The sequence below is a fragment of the Pleurodeles waltl genome, chromosome 5 (genome assembly GCF_031143425.1).
Source record: "Pleurodeles waltl isolate 20211129_DDA chromosome 5, aPleWal1.hap1.20221129, whole genome shotgun sequence".
Classification (NCBI taxonomy): Eukaryota; Metazoa; Chordata; class Amphibia; order Caudata; family Salamandridae; genus Pleurodeles; species Pleurodeles waltl.
The window spans coordinates 1,411,665,006-1,411,681,546 of record NC_090444.1 but is presented as its reverse complement, the minus strand read 5'-3'; the positions used below and the strand labels follow the sequence as shown (position 1 = coordinate 1,411,681,546).

At 46.7% G+C, this 16,541-nt stretch overlaps 1 protein-coding gene across 1 annotated transcript in view; it reads right to left on the bottom strand.

Moving 5' to 3' along the window:
• Positions 1–16,541, bottom strand: part of LOC138296505 (CD109 antigen-like) — a 775,136-nt gene that overhangs the window by 548,914 nt on the left and 209,681 nt on the right. Inside the window, exon 8 of the mRNA XM_069235676.1 lies at positions 522–618. Within this exon, the coding sequence (XP_069091777.1) occupies positions 522–618 (97 nt within the window). The remainder of the gene's footprint in view (positions 1–521; positions 619–16,541) is intronic.

The window sequence follows — 16,541 nt, the reverse complement described above, 5'->3', positions numbered from 1 at the left end:
CAGAAAAGGTAGCTCAACCATCTTTTTTAATCTGCGGTTGGCCCTCCGTTAGACGCTAGTGCATTTTGGTACTTCGTCTTTCATTTCACAATCTTCCCTATTTTTCCTATTTTAAAGTCAGTATCACATTGCATATAAGCATTCTCACTATGTTGGTTCAACAGTCATTTATGGTGTGTGTCTGCAGTAAGACCAATTTATTCTGTTGCTTTTTTATTTTATTTTTTATTTTTACATGCAATGGGATTCTGAGCTCACACTGAGAAATAGTCTGATTTGAAAGATTGTAAGCAGTGGAATACACTAGGGCCTCACTGAAAACTAACACACAATTACTATAATTGTTGAAGCTACATTGTCTCAGCAAATCCACACCTGCTCTCCACATGGTTACATGTCTTGTTTAAATCTTTACAAAGTTGGAGATTTTACTAGTAGAGCTTTAAGATGGTTGAAAAGAGCTGCAATAATACACCTATTACAGAGCTGTTTTGGTACCTGAAAAATAGAGAAAAATTCACCTCATATGTTTTCTTGATGGGACTTCTCGTATTCTCTGCTGATTCGGGAAACAGAGTTACCACTGCAGTTCCTTTCACAGGCTTTCCATAGGTGTATCTGAAACGTTCAATTCAATGTCAAAGGCCATTTCTTATTATCCGTCTGGTGTTATAAGAAATGTATTACTAAGCAAAGAAACATAGCACATACACCAAAAGTCATAAATGAGAATGAAATACAATTAGAACCCAGTTGGTGACAAAAAACGGTGATTACCAATAGTAACATGAGCACATTTTTCTTATCAAATCTTTTTCAGCTAACGATCTGATATAGTCCTGGAAAACATACTATTAAGCATTTGTATTTAATATGCCTCAGCCACAAAGCATGCAAAATGCATAAATTCATGAGGTACATCTGAGAGTACTGTAAGTCTTTGTGCATACACTGTGTTTATGCAGTTTTGTACTTGAGACCAGGATGTTTTCACAGAAGAGGGTCACGGATTTCCAATACAAATGAAGTAAACTTCACCCCGGTTTTAATTGCAAGGGTATTTGCAAGCACTATGCAAAGCACCATCAGTGTTTTTCTTTGGTGTCAAATTCAGATGCTTTAAAGAGCCTATCTCAACGGACTAGGAGCAGTGTTAACCCCCTTAGGATTTTGGTGCTCCATACCGGAGGCCTCGTCAACAAATACATTCAATTATACATTTAGCAAACTAGGCTCCACAAGAGAAACACAGAATATTATGGCATTACACAGGTTTTTTAAAAAAAGTTAATGGTTTACAGACTTTTAGCAGGAGTTAATAATCAAAATGCACAAGCATCAAATAATAAGCAAGTCAAACTGTATCTTATAAATCATAGGACATTCTAAATGAAGTTGCCTTTAAAGGGCAAAAGAAATAGCAGAAAACAGCAATTAGCCCTCTCACTGAGTGGGCATGCTAATGGTCTATCTGAAAACAAAGGCATCGAGCATTTCGCACAACATGCATGCAGTTCTCATGAAAATTGTCCAGTCAGTGTAAAACAAGATAATACAATTACATATTCAACAGATTCTCAAGGTTTTTTCATACTATAAGCTTTTCTCTGCGTTCTTCAAGTTTACACTATCTGTAACTAGATATGATCCTTGGACTAGTCTACACACTGCAAGTGTCTCTTTGAAGGTGCCATTCATTAAAACATCTCATGATAATCACAAAACATATCTTCACATGGGACCAAAGGAAAAAGAACACTGTGTTCAACAAATAGAACTCCAGCTTAACTAGAAATACAGATGTTCATGTGCCATATAACAAGTTGGCACATAACATTAGAGATTTTGAAAGCCTACAATAGCTATAGTCAATCTAAAATTGAATAAACATACTTTTTCTCTATAAACAGCATTAGCATCAATTTCAATAATGTGTTTATGGACACATTTAATATGTAAAAACATATCCAAATTTCTCTCTCTAGTGTTTCTGGGAATCACCACAAATCACATTCTCCCTTATTGAATTTTCCCATTACACAGACGTTGCCAATTTTCTTAGCTTGTATGTGGACTCCTCCAGCCTTTTCAGTTTGTAATGGAGTTTGTCTTGGATGTCATTTAGCTCAATCCCATCCCTCAACCTCTTTCTTACTCTTGTTGCTGTCAGCTTCTTTGCTATCCTGCAGTTTGACTCACCCTTTGCCAAAATCATTATGATTCCTCTTATAAAAACAAATGCGTATCATACAAATCATAAGAATTAGTATTGGTGTCAATATGCTCTTTAGCATTCCTCCTCCAATGCCACTAAACCAACTCTCCAGCCTTTGAAAATCCTTTATCTATCACTTCCCATTTGCCTTTCTCTTCTAAATCCTTCACCTCTCTAACATTCCTTATACAAACATACTAAATAGCAGGTTCTTCCCCTGATAGAACTTGTTCACCCCTAGCTCGAGACTATTGTAGACAATCATTTCAACCCACCATCTCTGGCCTTTGAAACTAATCTCCTTGTTTTATCGCACACAAATTCCCCCTCTTTTGTAAAACCAAGCTAAATTTCAGATATATTCCTAACTCCTAACTGCTTATTCTTTCTTTTCATTTTCCTAACCACGTCTTTCCTTACTCTTTCTTCAGCCTTCGAATTCCGCTCATTCAATTAATCTATAAAGTCTTTCTCAGCCCTATTCAACCTACAGGAAGTTTTAAAATTAACACGATTAACAGTGATAATTTGGCCTCATATAATGATTCATGCGCTTGATCCACAGACTTTGTCCATACATTTGGAATTAAAGATGTACACATAGGAACATCATGTAAAGGCTTATCACAATTCCAAAAATTATAGTAAAAATGATCTTGACAATAAAAAAATAACTCATTATTATAGTGCAAGAAAGAGAGCAGGTGTTAGAAATGGGGTTTTTGGTTGGCAGTCAGGTTACCCTCTGTCCAAGCAAAAGCCCTCACTCTAGTCAGGGTAAGTCACACACTATCCAAGATGATCCCGTGCCCACCCTCTGGTAGCTTGGCACGAGCAGTCAGGCTTAACTTAGAAGGCAATGTGTAAAGTATTTGTGCAATAAATCATACAATACCACCATATAGCACCACAAAAATACACCACACAGTGTTTAGAAAAATATATAATATTTATCAGGATAATTGTAGGTCAAAAAGAATAAAGTTGCAATGGAAAATTGTAGAAATATCACAGGGAAGTGATATAAAGTGTCTTAAGTCTTTAAAAAGCAATAAAGTGTCTTTCAAGCACAGAGTACCTGGTTTCTGGTGGGAAATCTCCTCGGAGGGCCACAGGAGAAGAGATGTGCGGAAAAAGGGGTGTGTGCGTCAATTTCTCCTCAGCAAACACAGACTTGCGTCGTTCTTTTCCACGCGGGGAAGTCAGGCGTCGTTTTCCGGCGCGCAGACAGTCTCTTTTTGTGGGTCGCGGGGATTACCAGATGTCCCGGGTCTGTGCGTGGATTCTCCTGCTTGTTTTCCGGCTGCGCGTCGTTCTGCGGGGCTGCGCGTCGAAGTTTCGATCTCACGGTAGGCGTCGCGTCGATTTCTCCTTGGAAGTCGGGCGGCGTTGTCCTTGCGAGGCCGTGCGTCGAAATTTTGGTCTCACGGCAGGCGTCGCGTGGATTTCTCCTTGGAAGTCGGGCGGCGTTGTCCTTGCTTGTTTTCCGGCTGCGCGTCGTTCTGCGGGGCCGTGCGTCAAAGTTTCGCACTCACGGTAGGCGTTGCGTCGATTTCTCCTGGAAAGTCGGGCGGCTTTGTCCTTGCGAGGTTGTGCGTCGAAGTCTCGATCGTCCCGAGGGCGTCGCGTCGATCAGCGTCGGTGTGCGGCGTTTTTCTCGCCGCGAAACAAGCTGTGCGTCGAAATTTTCGGCGCACGGAGCGTCCAAGTGAAAGGAAGAAGTCTTTTTGGTCCTGAGACTTCAAGGAACAGGAGGCAAGCTCTATCCAAGCCCTTGGAGAGCACTTTCACAGCCAGACAGAGTTCAGCAAGACAGCAGGGCAACAGCAAGGCAGCAGTCCTTTGTAGAAAGCAGACAGGTGAGTCCTTTGAGCAGCCAGGCAGTTCTTCTTGGCAGGATGTAGTTTCTGGTTCAGGTTTCTTCTCCAGCAAGTGTCTGATGAGGTAGGGCAGAGGCCCTGTTTTATACCCAAATGTGCCTTTGAAGTGGGGGAGACTTCAAAGAGTGGCTAAGAAGTGCACCAGGTCCCCTTTCAGTTTACTCCTGTCTGCCAGGGTCCCAGTAGGGGGTGTGGCAGTCCTTTGTGTGAGAGCAGACCCTCCACCCTCCCAGCCCAGGAAGACCCATTCAAAATGCAGATGTATGCAAGTGAGGCTGAGTACCCTGTGTTTGGGGTGTGTCTGAGTGAATGCACAAGGAGCTGTCAACCAAGCCCAGCCAGACGTGGATTGTAAGGCACAGAAGGATTTAAGTGCAAAGAAATGCTCACTTTCTAAAAGTGGCATTTCTAGAATAGTAATATTAAATCCGACTTCACCAGTCAGTAGGACTTTGTATTACCATTCTGGCCATACTAAATATGACTTCCCTGCTCCTTTCAGATCAGCAGCTGCCACTTCAACAGTGTATGAGGGCAGCCCTAATGTTAGCCTATGAAGGGAGCAGGCCTCTCAGTAGTGTGAAAACGAATTTAGGAGTTTTACACTACCAGGACATATAACTACACAGGTACATGTCCTGCCTTTTACCTACACAGCACCCTGCCCTAGGGGTTACCTAGGGCACACCTTAAGGGTGACTTATATGTAGAGAAAGGGGAGTTCTAGGCTTGGCAAGTACTTTTAAATGCCAAGTCGAGGTGGCAGTGAAACTGCACACACAGGCCTTGCAATGGCAGGCCTGAGACAAGGAAAAAGGGGCTACTTAAGTGGGTGGCACAACCAGTGCTGCAGGCCCACTAGTAGCCTTTAATTTACCAGCCCTATGCACATAAAGTGCACCTTACTAGGGACTTATAAGTAAATTAATAGTCCAATCAGGTATGATTCCAGGTTACCATGTTTTAAGGGAGAGAGCATATGCACTTTAGCACTGGTTAGCAGTGGTAAAGTGCGCAGAGTCTATAAACCAGCAAAAACAGTGTCCAAAAAAATGGAGGGAGGCAGGCAAAAAGTTAGGGGTGACTACCCTAAGGCTGTCAGGTCTAACATGTGTCCCCCCCAGCTGAAAGTGGGGAGAGCTACCCGACCTCCTGGGAGCTCTCATCGCTAAGGCGGAAGTACCTGGAGAGACCATCAGCATTGGCGTGGTCAACCCCTGGGCGATGTTCCACAGTAAAGTCCATCCCCTGTAGGGAAATGGACCACCTCAAGAGTTTTGGATTCTCGCCCCTCATCTGCATGAGCCATCTGAGGGGCCTGTGGTCTGTCTGAACCCGGAAGTGAGTCCCAAACAGGTAGGGTCTTAGCTTCTTTAGTGCCCAGACCACAGCAAAAGCTTCTCGTTCAATAGCACTCCACCTCTGTTCCCGTGGTAATAGCCTTCTGCTAATAAAGACTACCGGTTGATCTCTGCCCTCCTCATTCAGCTGTGCTAGGACTGCCCCTATGCCATGCTCTGAAGCGTCTGTCTGCACAATAAATTCCTGGGAGTAGTCAGGGGCCATGAGTACGGGGGCCGTGCACATGGCTTCCTTCAGGGCGTCAAAGGCTTTCTGACAAGCCTCTGTCCAATTCACCAACCTAGGTTGCTTCTTGGAAGTGAGTTCTGTCAAGGGTGTTACAATGGTACCATAGCCCTTGACAAATCGGCGGTAGTATCCCGTGAGGCCTAGAAAGGCTCTCACCTCCGTCTGTGTTCGGGGTGGTTGCCAGGCCTTGATAGTTTCAATCTTGGCCTGGAGTGGCTGCACCTTGCCACCACCCACTAGGTGTCCTAAGTACACCACGGAACCCTGCCCAATCTGGCACTTACTGGCCTTGATGGTCAGGCCTGCCTGTTGCAGGGCCTGAAGCACCTCCTTGAGGTGAAGCAGGTGTTCCTCCCAGCTGGAACTGTAGACAGCTATGTCATCCAGGTAGGCTGCACAGAAGGCATCCTTGCCAGCTAGGACCCCGTTAACCAACCGTTGGAAGGTAGCGGGGGCATTTTTCAACCCAAACGGCATCACCCGGAACTGGTAATGGCCATCCGGGGTTGAAAATGCGGATCTTTCCTTGGCCCCCTCAGTTAGGCCGATCTGCCAGTACCCTGAAGTAAGATCAAACGTACTCAGGAACTTGGCAGCGCCTAGCCTGTCCACGAGCTCATCAGCTCGGGGGATGGGGTGAGCATCAGTCCGGGTGACTGAGTTGAGACCCCGGTAGTCCACACAGAACCGGAGTTCTGGCTTCGCACCTGGGGCAGTAGCCTTAGGGACCAATACCACTGGGCTGGCCCAGGGACTACTGGATTTCACAATGACCCCTAGAGTCAACATCTTGGAGACCTCCTCCTTGATGCTGGCCTTCACCTTATCCGACAACCTGTAAATTTTGTTTTTCACAGGGAGACTGTCACCTGTGTCAATATCATGAACACAGAGCTGGGTCAGCCCAGGAGTAAGGGAGAACAGGGGGGAGAACTGCTCCAACAGCTCATAACAGTCTCCTTTCTGATTTAGAGTCAGGGAGTCAGACAGAATGACCCCGCTTACTGACCCATCACCTTCTTGGGCAGAGAGGAGGTCGGGGAGAGGCTCACTCTCCTCTTCCGTTCCTTCATCTGTGACCAGAAGCATGTTGATCTCCGACTTCTCAAAATGAGCTTTTAGTCAGTTCACATGGAGCACCCTTAGGGGATTCCTAGGGGTTTTGAGGTCCACTAGGTAAGTGGCCTCCCCTTTCCGCTCCTTTATTTCAAATGGGCCAGACCAGCGGTCCTGGAGAGCTCTGGGCTCTACTGGCTCCATTACCCACACTTTGTCTCCAGGTTGAAACTCTACCAGGGTGGCCTTCTGGTCATACCATTGTTTCATCACCTCTTGACTGGCCTCAAGGTTATCTTGGGCTTCTTTCCAGAAGCGGGTCATCTGGTTGCGGAGGGCCAACATATAGCTGACCACATCCTGAGGGGGTGTCTTTGGAGCTTTCTCCAATCCCTCCTGGACAATGCTTAAGGGTCCCCTGACAGGGTACCCATAGAGAAGTTCAAAGGGACTGAACCCTACCCCTCTCTGGGGGACCTCTCTATAAGCAAAGAGAAGGCATGGTAAGAGGACGTCCCACTTACGCCTCATGGCCTCAGGGAGGCCACCAATCATGCCTTTCAGGGTCTTGTTGAATCTCTCCACAAGACCATTCGTCTGGGGGTGATAGGGTGTGGTGAACTTGTAAGTTACACCACACGCATCCCACAGAGACTTCATGTATGCAGACATGAAGTTAGTGCCTCTGTCAGACACTATTTCCTTGGGGAATCCCATACGGGTAAATATCCCCATCAGGGTTCTGGCCACCACCGGTGCAGTTACTGTCCTTAGAGGGATTGCCTCTGGGTAACGGGTGGCATGGTCCACCAAAACCAGGATGAACCTGTTGCCTAAGGCAGTTTTGGGGTCCAAGGGACCAACAATGTCGATGCCCACCCTTTCAAAGGGGGTGCCAACGACAGGAAGTGGAATCAGGGGGGTTTTAACCCTTTTTCCTGCTTTACCACTGGCCTGGCAGGTAGGACAGGATCTGCAGAACTTGTCTGAGTGTGTCCTCATTTTGGGCCAATAAAAGTGGGTGACAAGCCTGTTAAAGGTCTTGCCCTGCCCCAAATGTCCTGCCAGGGGAATGTCGTGAGCCAGACCCAGTAGGAAGGTTCGGTAACATTGGGGGACCACCAGCACACGTGCTGCCCCAAAGCCCGGAACCTTAGGCTCACTGTAGAGGAGATCATTCTCCCAATATAGGTGGTGATCGCCAGAGGCGTCGCCGGCTGCCTGGTTTGAGGCTTGTTTCCTCAAACCTTCTAGAGTGGGACATTCTTTCTGCGCCTTGCAGAATTCCTCCCTGGTGGGTCCACCCTCAACTTGCCAGCCAGCAAGCTCAGGTAAGTCACCTAGGGCGGCAATGTCTTCCCCAGTTGGCTCGGAAGCCTCCTCCTCAGGAGCCCCGTCAGCCACTGTGGGGACAGCTGGGGCCGGTTTCCCGCACCCCTGGTCCCTCCTCCTGGCAGCTCTCTGGGCCATCGTTCCAGGCTCCAGATGCCCTTGACTTCTCTCTCGGTCAGCCATGGACCGTGTGGTCATGCAGACCCACTCAGGTAACCCTAACATCTCCAGGTGAGACCTGAGCTCCACTTCTTTCCAAGCAGTGTGCTCAAGGTCATTGCCTAACAGACAATCTACAGGCATGGCAGGACTCACAGCTACTTTCAGAGTACCAGAGACCCCCCCCCACTCAAAGGGAACCAGAGCCACCGGTAGGTGACTCTCGCGATTGTCAGCTACTCTGACCTGGTGGAATGTATTAGGTATTATCTGCTCTGCTGACACCAGCTGACTCTTGATAGTAGTCATACTGGCTCCTGTGTCACGCAGAGCCTCCACCCTCTGCCCATCAATGGTGACCCACTGCCGGTACTTGGAAGTATTTCTGGGCATGTGGGCCTTGGGCACCATTTCTCCTTCTCCCAGGGACACTAGGGAAATCTCTACCTGCTCCCCAAAGCTAGTGGGGTCCATCTCCCCCCCGAGTGCTACACTAGTCAACCCAGGTGCCTGTCCGGTAGTGGACGGTGCCCTCTTGGGGCACTGTGGATCGCCTTTGTAGTGACCATATTGGTAACACTCCATGCATTTGGGGCTAGATTTTCCTGACTTGTCAAATGTCCCTGGCTTTTTCCCAAATCTGGAAAAGGAAGGGTTGCCACCCCCTCCATGGGAATTCTTTTGGGGGCCTTTAGAGAGTTCCTTATCTGTAAGTTTATCTCCCCCCTCTTTCTTCTGTTGGGAACCCTGACCACCTTTGTGGGAGTCCCCCCCAGGTACCTTTTTGGACACTCTGGTGCTAACCCAGAGGTCCGCCTCCTCAGCAAGCTTCCTGGGATCAGTCAGCTTACTATCCACTAGGTGCTGGCGCAAATCTGTATAAGTAACATTAAGCATATGCTCTCTCAGGATCAAGTCATATAAACCTTTATAATCTGCTACTTTGTTGCCCCGCACCCATCCATTCAGTGCCTTACTAGAGAAATCAAAGAAATCTACCCATGTTTGTGTGGTTTGTTTGGTGCTGTCCCTGAACCTCTGACGGTATCCCTCAGGGGTCAGCCCAAACTTGGCAAGTAAAGTGGCTTTCTGGAGTGGGTAGGTGTTTTGATCCGGTGGATCCAATGTGAGAAGTGTGTCCCTCCCCAATGGCGGCACATAACCCCACATAGCTACCCCCCATTGCCCTTCAGGAACCTCATGAGCCCTTAGTGCAACTTCATAAGCAGCTAACCATTTATCTATGTCATCTCCCACCACAAAACTGGGCACCACATTTTTGGGTATACGAACCTTCTTTTCTCCAGCAGGTCCTGTCTGTATGCTGCCACCATTATTGCTGGATTCAGACTGTCTTGCCTTGATCTCCAGCTCCTTGAGACTCAGTTCATGAGCCAACAATAGTTTCTTTTCAGCCAAAGCTCTTTCAGCTTCCACTTGTTTGGCTGCTCTTTCAGCTTCTGCTTGTTTGGCTGCCCTTTCAGCTTCTGCTTGAATCTGTTTGGCTGTCCTTTCAGCTTCAATCTGTTTGGCTGCTCTTTCAGCCTCAGCTTGTTTGGCTTCTCTTTCTGCCCTCCTTTCCTCCTGTTGCGCCTCAATTTTCAGTTTTGCCATTTGCAATTGGAACTCCCTTTCCTCTCTCCTTTCCTCTGCGGTCAGGCTTTGCATGGAGACACTGCTCCCTGGTCTGGAAGGGTGCACAATTGCAGTGGTAACACCATCCATAGATAGTGAAAATCCTTCTGAGGGGCCATTTTCTGGCTCCTCTTCCTCATCATCCTCTAAATGGGCTTCTGCCCAGGCCCTCAGCGCCACTTGAAAGTCCTCCTTTCTGGAGGCCCCTTGGGTGGGTACCCTTAATGCCCTGCAGAATCCTCTTAGTTGTTTGACCGTGTATGTATCCAACTGGACTAGGTCAAAGTCCCCTGTCTGAGACCCAGTCAGAGACATGTTGAGTGAGGATTTAGTTTTTGAAAATTGTCAGGAAAAAAAACGGATTTTCAAAAAGAGAAAAAACCAAGTTGACCTTCAACTGTGGGTAGGTAGTGAAATACTTAGCTACTGTATGTCACTGCACAAATACAAGTCCTATCCTCACCGCTGATCACCAATGTTAGAAATGGGGTTTTTGGTTGGCAGTCAGGTTACCCTCTGTCCAAGCAAAAGCCCTCACTCTAGTCAGGGTAAGTCACACACTATCCAAGATTATCCTGTGCCCACCCTCTGGTAGCTTGGCACGAGCAGTCAGGCTTAACTTAGAAGGCAATGTGTAAAGTATTTGTGCAATAAATCATACAATACCACCATATAGCACCACAAAAATACACCACACAGTGTTTAGAAAAATATATAATATTTATCAGGATAATTGTAGGTCAAAAAGAATAAAGTTGCAATGGAAAATTGTAGAAATATCACAGGGAAGTGATATAAAGTGTCTTAAGTCTTTAAAAAGCAATAAAGTGTCTTTCAAGCACAGAGTACCTGGTTTCTGGTGGGAAATCTCCTCGGAGGGCCACAGGAGAAGAGATGTGCGGAAAAAGGGGTGTGTGCGTCGATTTCTCCTCAGCACACACAGACTTGCGTCGTTCTTTTCCACGCGGGGAAGTCGGGCGTCGTTTTCCGGCGCGCAGACAGTCTCTTTTTGTGGGTCGCGGGGATTACCAGATGTCCCGGGTCTGTGCGTGGATTCTCCTGCTTGTTTTCCGGCTGCGCGTGGTTCTGCGGGGCTGCGCGTCGAAGTTTCGATCTCACGGTAGGCGTTGCGTCGATTTCTCCTTGGAAGTCGGGCGGCGTTGTCCTTGCGAGGCCGTGCGTCGAAATTTTGGTCTCACGGCAGGCGTCGCGTCGATTTCTCCTTGGAAGTCGGGCGGCGTTGTCCTTGCGAGGCCGTGCGTCAAAGTTTCGCACTCACGGTAGGCGTCGCGTCGATTTCTCCTGGAAAGTCGGACGGCTTTGTCCTTGCGAGGTTGTGCGTCGAAGTCTCGATCGTCCCGAGGGCGTCGCGTCGATCAGCGTCGGTGTGCGGCGTTTTTCTCGCCGCGAAACAAGCTGTGCGTCGAAATTTTCGGCGCACGGAGCGTCCAAGTGAAAGGAAGAAGTCTTTTTGGTCCTGAGACTTCAAGGAACAGGAGGCAAGCTCTATCCAAGCCCTTGGAGAGCACTTTCACAGCCAGACAAGAGTTCAGCAAGACAGCAGGGCAACAGCAAGGCAGCAGTCCTTTGTAGAAAGCAGACAGGTGAGTCCTTTGAGCAGCCAGGCAGTTCTTCTTGGCAGGATGTAGTTTCTGGTTCAGGTTTCTTCTCCAGCAAGTGTCTGATGAGGTAGGGCAGAGGCCCTGTTTTATACCCAAATGTGCCTTTGAAGTGGGGGAGACTTCAAAGAGTGGCTAAGAAGTGCACCAGGTCCCCTTTCAGTTTACTCCTGTCTGCCAGGGTCCCAGTAGGGGGTGTGGCAGTCCTTTGTGTGAGAGCAGACCCTCCACCCTCCCAGCCCAGGAAGACTCATTCAAAATGCAGATGTATGCAAGTGAGGCTGAGTACCCTGTGTTTGGGGTGTGTCTGAGTGAATGCACAAGGAGCTGTCAACCAAGCCCAGCCAGACGTGGATTGTAAGGCACAGAAGGATTTAAGTGCAAAGAAATGCTCACTTTCTAAAAGTGGCATTTCTAGAATAGTAATATTAAATCCGACTTCACCAGTCAGTAGGACTTTGTATTACCATTCTGGCCATACTAAATATGACCTCCCTGCTCCTTTCAGATCAGCAGCTGCCACTTCAACAGTGTATGAGGGCAGCCCTAATGTTAGCCTATGAAGGGAGCAGGCCTCTCAGTAGTGTGAAAACGAATTTAGGAGTTTTACACTACCAGGACATATAACTACACAGGTACATGTCCTTCCTTTTACCTACACAGCGCCCTGCCCTAGGGGTTACCTAGGGCACACCTTAAGGGTGACTTATATGTAGAGAAAGGGGAGTTCTAGGCTTGGCAAGTACTTTTAAATGCCAAGTCGAGGTGGCAGTGAAACTGCACACACAGGCCTTGCAATGGCAGGCCTGAGACAAGGAAAAAGGGGCTACTTAAGTGGGTGGCACAACCAGTGCTGCAGGCCCACTAGTAGCCTTTAATTTACCAGCCCTATGCACATAAAGTGCACCTTACTAGGGACTTATAAGTAAATTAATAGTCCAATCAGGTATGATTCCAGGTTACCATGTTTTAAGGGAGAGAGCATATGCACTTTAGCACTGGTTAGCAGTGGTAAAGTGCGCAGAGTCTATAAACCAGCAAAAACAGTGTCCAAAAAAATGGAGGGAGGCAGGCAAAAAGTTAGGGGTGACTACCCTAAGGCTGTCAGGTCTAACAGCAGGTAATAGGCAAATGGTGATGGGTAGCTGTCTCATATATAGGCCGCATATAATGATACACGTGATCCATAGACTTCGCCACTACATTAGGATTTAAAGACTTAAGAATAGGCAAATCATACAAAGGCATTTCAAAATTCCAAACATAAAATACTCAAAATGATCTTGACAATAAAACAATTTCATGATCACACTAAAAGGTAAGAGGTTGCTGTAGAAGCACAAAGATACATGCAACTATAACAGTTATGTACCCCTGTCACCTTGGAGCACTCATTTAGTAATCTAAAATAAACACTGTCTGAAATGTTCCTTCAGAGCCATCTTTGAGTAATATTTTCTTATTAAAACTAAATTGTTCGTCTAAGTATTCCTGGTAATATCTAATCTCAGTTGAAGCAATGCTCAACAAGAGAGTTAATACTCACTAATAAACTCACCATTATTATAGGTACAGCTGGTTCCAAAACAGCTAATATAACTTGTCAACCATTATCTGTGGTTGGCACCATGATGGTCTTGGGTCAGACCAAAAGAAAAGGAAAAATCAAAAATCAATTTGTTGAATCAATTGTGCAAAACATTCAGTTTGTTCCACTATGAAAAGATTAGTTAATTTGAGATTCTAGGATAAAGAAACCTACAACTTCACATGGATACCTGAAGGGACATTCTCTTCTACTGGATACCTACAGGAACCTAATATCTTTGTCTGATTACCTGATGTTTAAAACATACATTTCCAAAGTGTGGAAGTAAGTCACTTCAGTTCATTAATCAACAATTTAATTTAGTCTTTTGCTGTGATACCAATGTTCATGAGAGTTTTTCAAACTTATTTTGGTGACTTTCAGATTTATAAGTTCTCAGATCAGGGACACTTTTAATGAACTAGGTTCATTCAGGTACTAAATACCTTCAGTTGGCCACTCAGTCTCTTTAGTTCTTCTGACTGTTTGTTGTTCACTTCCACTAGCTTTCTGTTTGCATGGCTCTAGTTCTTCCCTGATCGTCTTTAGTATACTTTCTTTAGTCAAGATATTTTTCAGTTTCTCCCCACTTTTCATTCACTTTTGTTGTCACTGCCCTCCCACATCCAAAATACATGCACTTTCTTCCAGTTCATGGCGCACCCTCTCATTTTCAGCTCCTTGATTGATTGTTATTATTCTCGGTTCATTCACCAGATTCTGAATTCAGGATTGTCTTCTCAATCAATCAATAAATCAGGGATTCTTGTACAGAGCGAGCTTATCACTGAGGGATCTCCAGGCGCGGGGGAAGTCGGTCCAGGATTTGGTGGCGAGGTGGAAGATGGAGCAACCTCTGTCGTAGTTGGACTCTTGCTCTAGGCAAAACTGCTGGTTTAAGAATTACAGTACTTATGTTTGTAGGCGACTATGCCAGTCCTACAACAGGTCGCAACTGTCGTCCCAACCCTCCCGGTTTAGAGGCACCACCTCACCAGAAACCCAAACAGTAAAAGGTGATTTGTGGCAGCCTTTACGCATTGACTCAAAAGTGTGGCATCTCAGGGAGTGGTGTGGTTAAACGGAAATGACCCCTTTCACACATAAAAGACATGTCTCAATCAAACACAGGCAATGAAGAAGATGCAGTAAAGTTTTATTTAGCAAAACTGCATTCTGCAATAGTTTGCATGGGGTGCAATGATTAGAATAATGAACATTGCAAGAAACAGAATGGTAAAGGTAAGAGTCATTAATGCAAAGACCCCCACCATCTTGCAATAACATGAAAATACATGAAATGTGAAATATGTCCTAATACCCTAGCATGATAGGCCTAATCTCTGACCTAAGAGAGAGCTAGGTATGTTAAACCTAATCTGCCAATGCCATGTCCTTGAGAAGAGCCTCCAACCCTCGTTACCTTGGGATGAGGTCTCTAGCTCAGACTATGTAAGGACACGAAGACTGGGTCAGCATCAAAACGACAGGCAGCATCAATAGCAGCGATTGCAACTGGTCTGAATCCCTCTGACTATCTGTTTAAATGAGGAATATTTATACAGATCTACTTGGACCCCTGACGTAGGTTTGTTCCCAAAGAATAGATAACAAGGCATGCTTCGGACGGTAATTTATATGAACAATTCCCTCAAAAGCATGAGGACGGAAAGTATCTAAAGTGAACACCTACAGTTTGTTTACCTTTGTTGCTTGCTATTGATGCTTTAGCGCGGTGGCACTGATAACACAAACTAAAACTTGAGTCTTACTAAAAAGAAGGCAGCCATCTTAAAAGATTTAATTAAATAAATGTGCTAAAACAGAGCAAGCTAAGTAGGGTAAGTCATTAGGTGCACGAGTCTGCAAGCCAAAGGCTGAGCTAACTCCTGTTACCCATTAAAACAAACTAGAATTCACTACATCTCCAGAAAGTTTGCGGCAGGTGTGGGAAATGCGGGCCTGGGCTAGGGAAGTTGAGTGGAGGTCTCTGGTTGGTTGGTTGGTGGACAGAGAGGCGGTTGTTGATGTAGGTGGATCTGCCATTGTGGAGGTCCTTATACGCATGTGAGGAGCTTGAAGAGGCATCTCTGCTGGATCAGAAGCCAGTGGAGGGCCCTGAGGTGGGGGGGTGCTGGTTCTTCTGGGAAAGTCTGGCTACTGTGTTCTGGATGGTCTGGAGGCGGTTCATGATCTGTTTGGTGGTTCCGGCATTGAGCACATTTCCGTATTCAAGTCGGCTGGAGATGAGGTCCTGGGTGACTGTCTTCCTGGTGGAGATGGGGCTCCACTTGAAAATTCTGCAGAGCACGCGTAAGAAGTGGAAGCAGGCAGAAGAAATAGCACTGATCTCTTGCTTCCTGGTCAGTTGAGTGTCTAAAATGAGCCCCAAAGTTGAGTCGGTGGTCGGTGGGTGTGGGTGAGGGATCGGGGTGGAGGGCTACTATGTGTCATTCCAGCAGGACTTGTTCTGAAAGAAGAGGATCTCTGTTTTGTCAGAGTTTAGCTTAATGCAGTAGGTCTGCATTCAGGAGATAATGTCATCATAGTGTTTTGGAAGTTGGATCTTGCAGTACCGTCTGAGAGGGAGAGGACAAGCTGGATGTTATTGGCATAGGAGACCATTTTGAGTCCATGGGTATATGTGATATCTGCTTGTGGAGTCATGTAGATATTGAAGAGGGTAGGACTGAGGGAGGATTCCCTGAGGGATGCCATAGGTGATGTCTTTGGGTGCAGAGACATAGGGAGGGGGGAGGATCCTCTGAGTTCAGTTGGGGGAAGGAGGCAATGTAGTTGAGTGCCTTGTTTTAAATGCCTATGCTGTGGAGTCTCGAGATGAGAGTGTGGTGTGAGACGGTGTTGAAGGCTGCGGATAAGTTGAGGAGAATGAGGGCCACTGTAGCCCTTTGGTCAAGGAGACTGTTGTCATCGGTAGGTGTGATCAATGCAGTTTCCGAACTGTGATTGGGCTGGAATCTAGATTGGGATGGGTCGAGAATGTTGTTCTGTTCGAGGTAGTCCACAAGCTGGCGGTTGGCCTTTTCCAAGACTGGTGGGGAATGGAAGGAGCAAGATAGGACAGTAGTTCTTGAGCTTGCTGCAGTCAGCTGAGGGTTTCGTCAGGAGGGGCTTGACCTTGGCGTCCTACAGGAGGTGGGGACGGTGACTTTGGAGATGGGTTGTTGAGGAGTTCTGTGAGTGTGGCTCCAATAGTTTCTCCTCCTAGGTTGTAGATATGGTGCAGGCAGGGGTCTGTGGGGCATCCGGAGTGGATAAAGGTAATGATGGAGAGGGTGTCTTCGGTAAAAAAGCTGCTTCCATTCAGAGGTCCTATAGTGGCGGGACAGAGGTAGGATTGGTTGCGGGTGGTTGAGGTGGGTGGCATGGTGGTCGAAGTTGCTGTAGATGTTGGCAAAGGGCTTGGAGGGGTGGATTGATTTCTCTGTGGCAGAGGACCAGGAGGA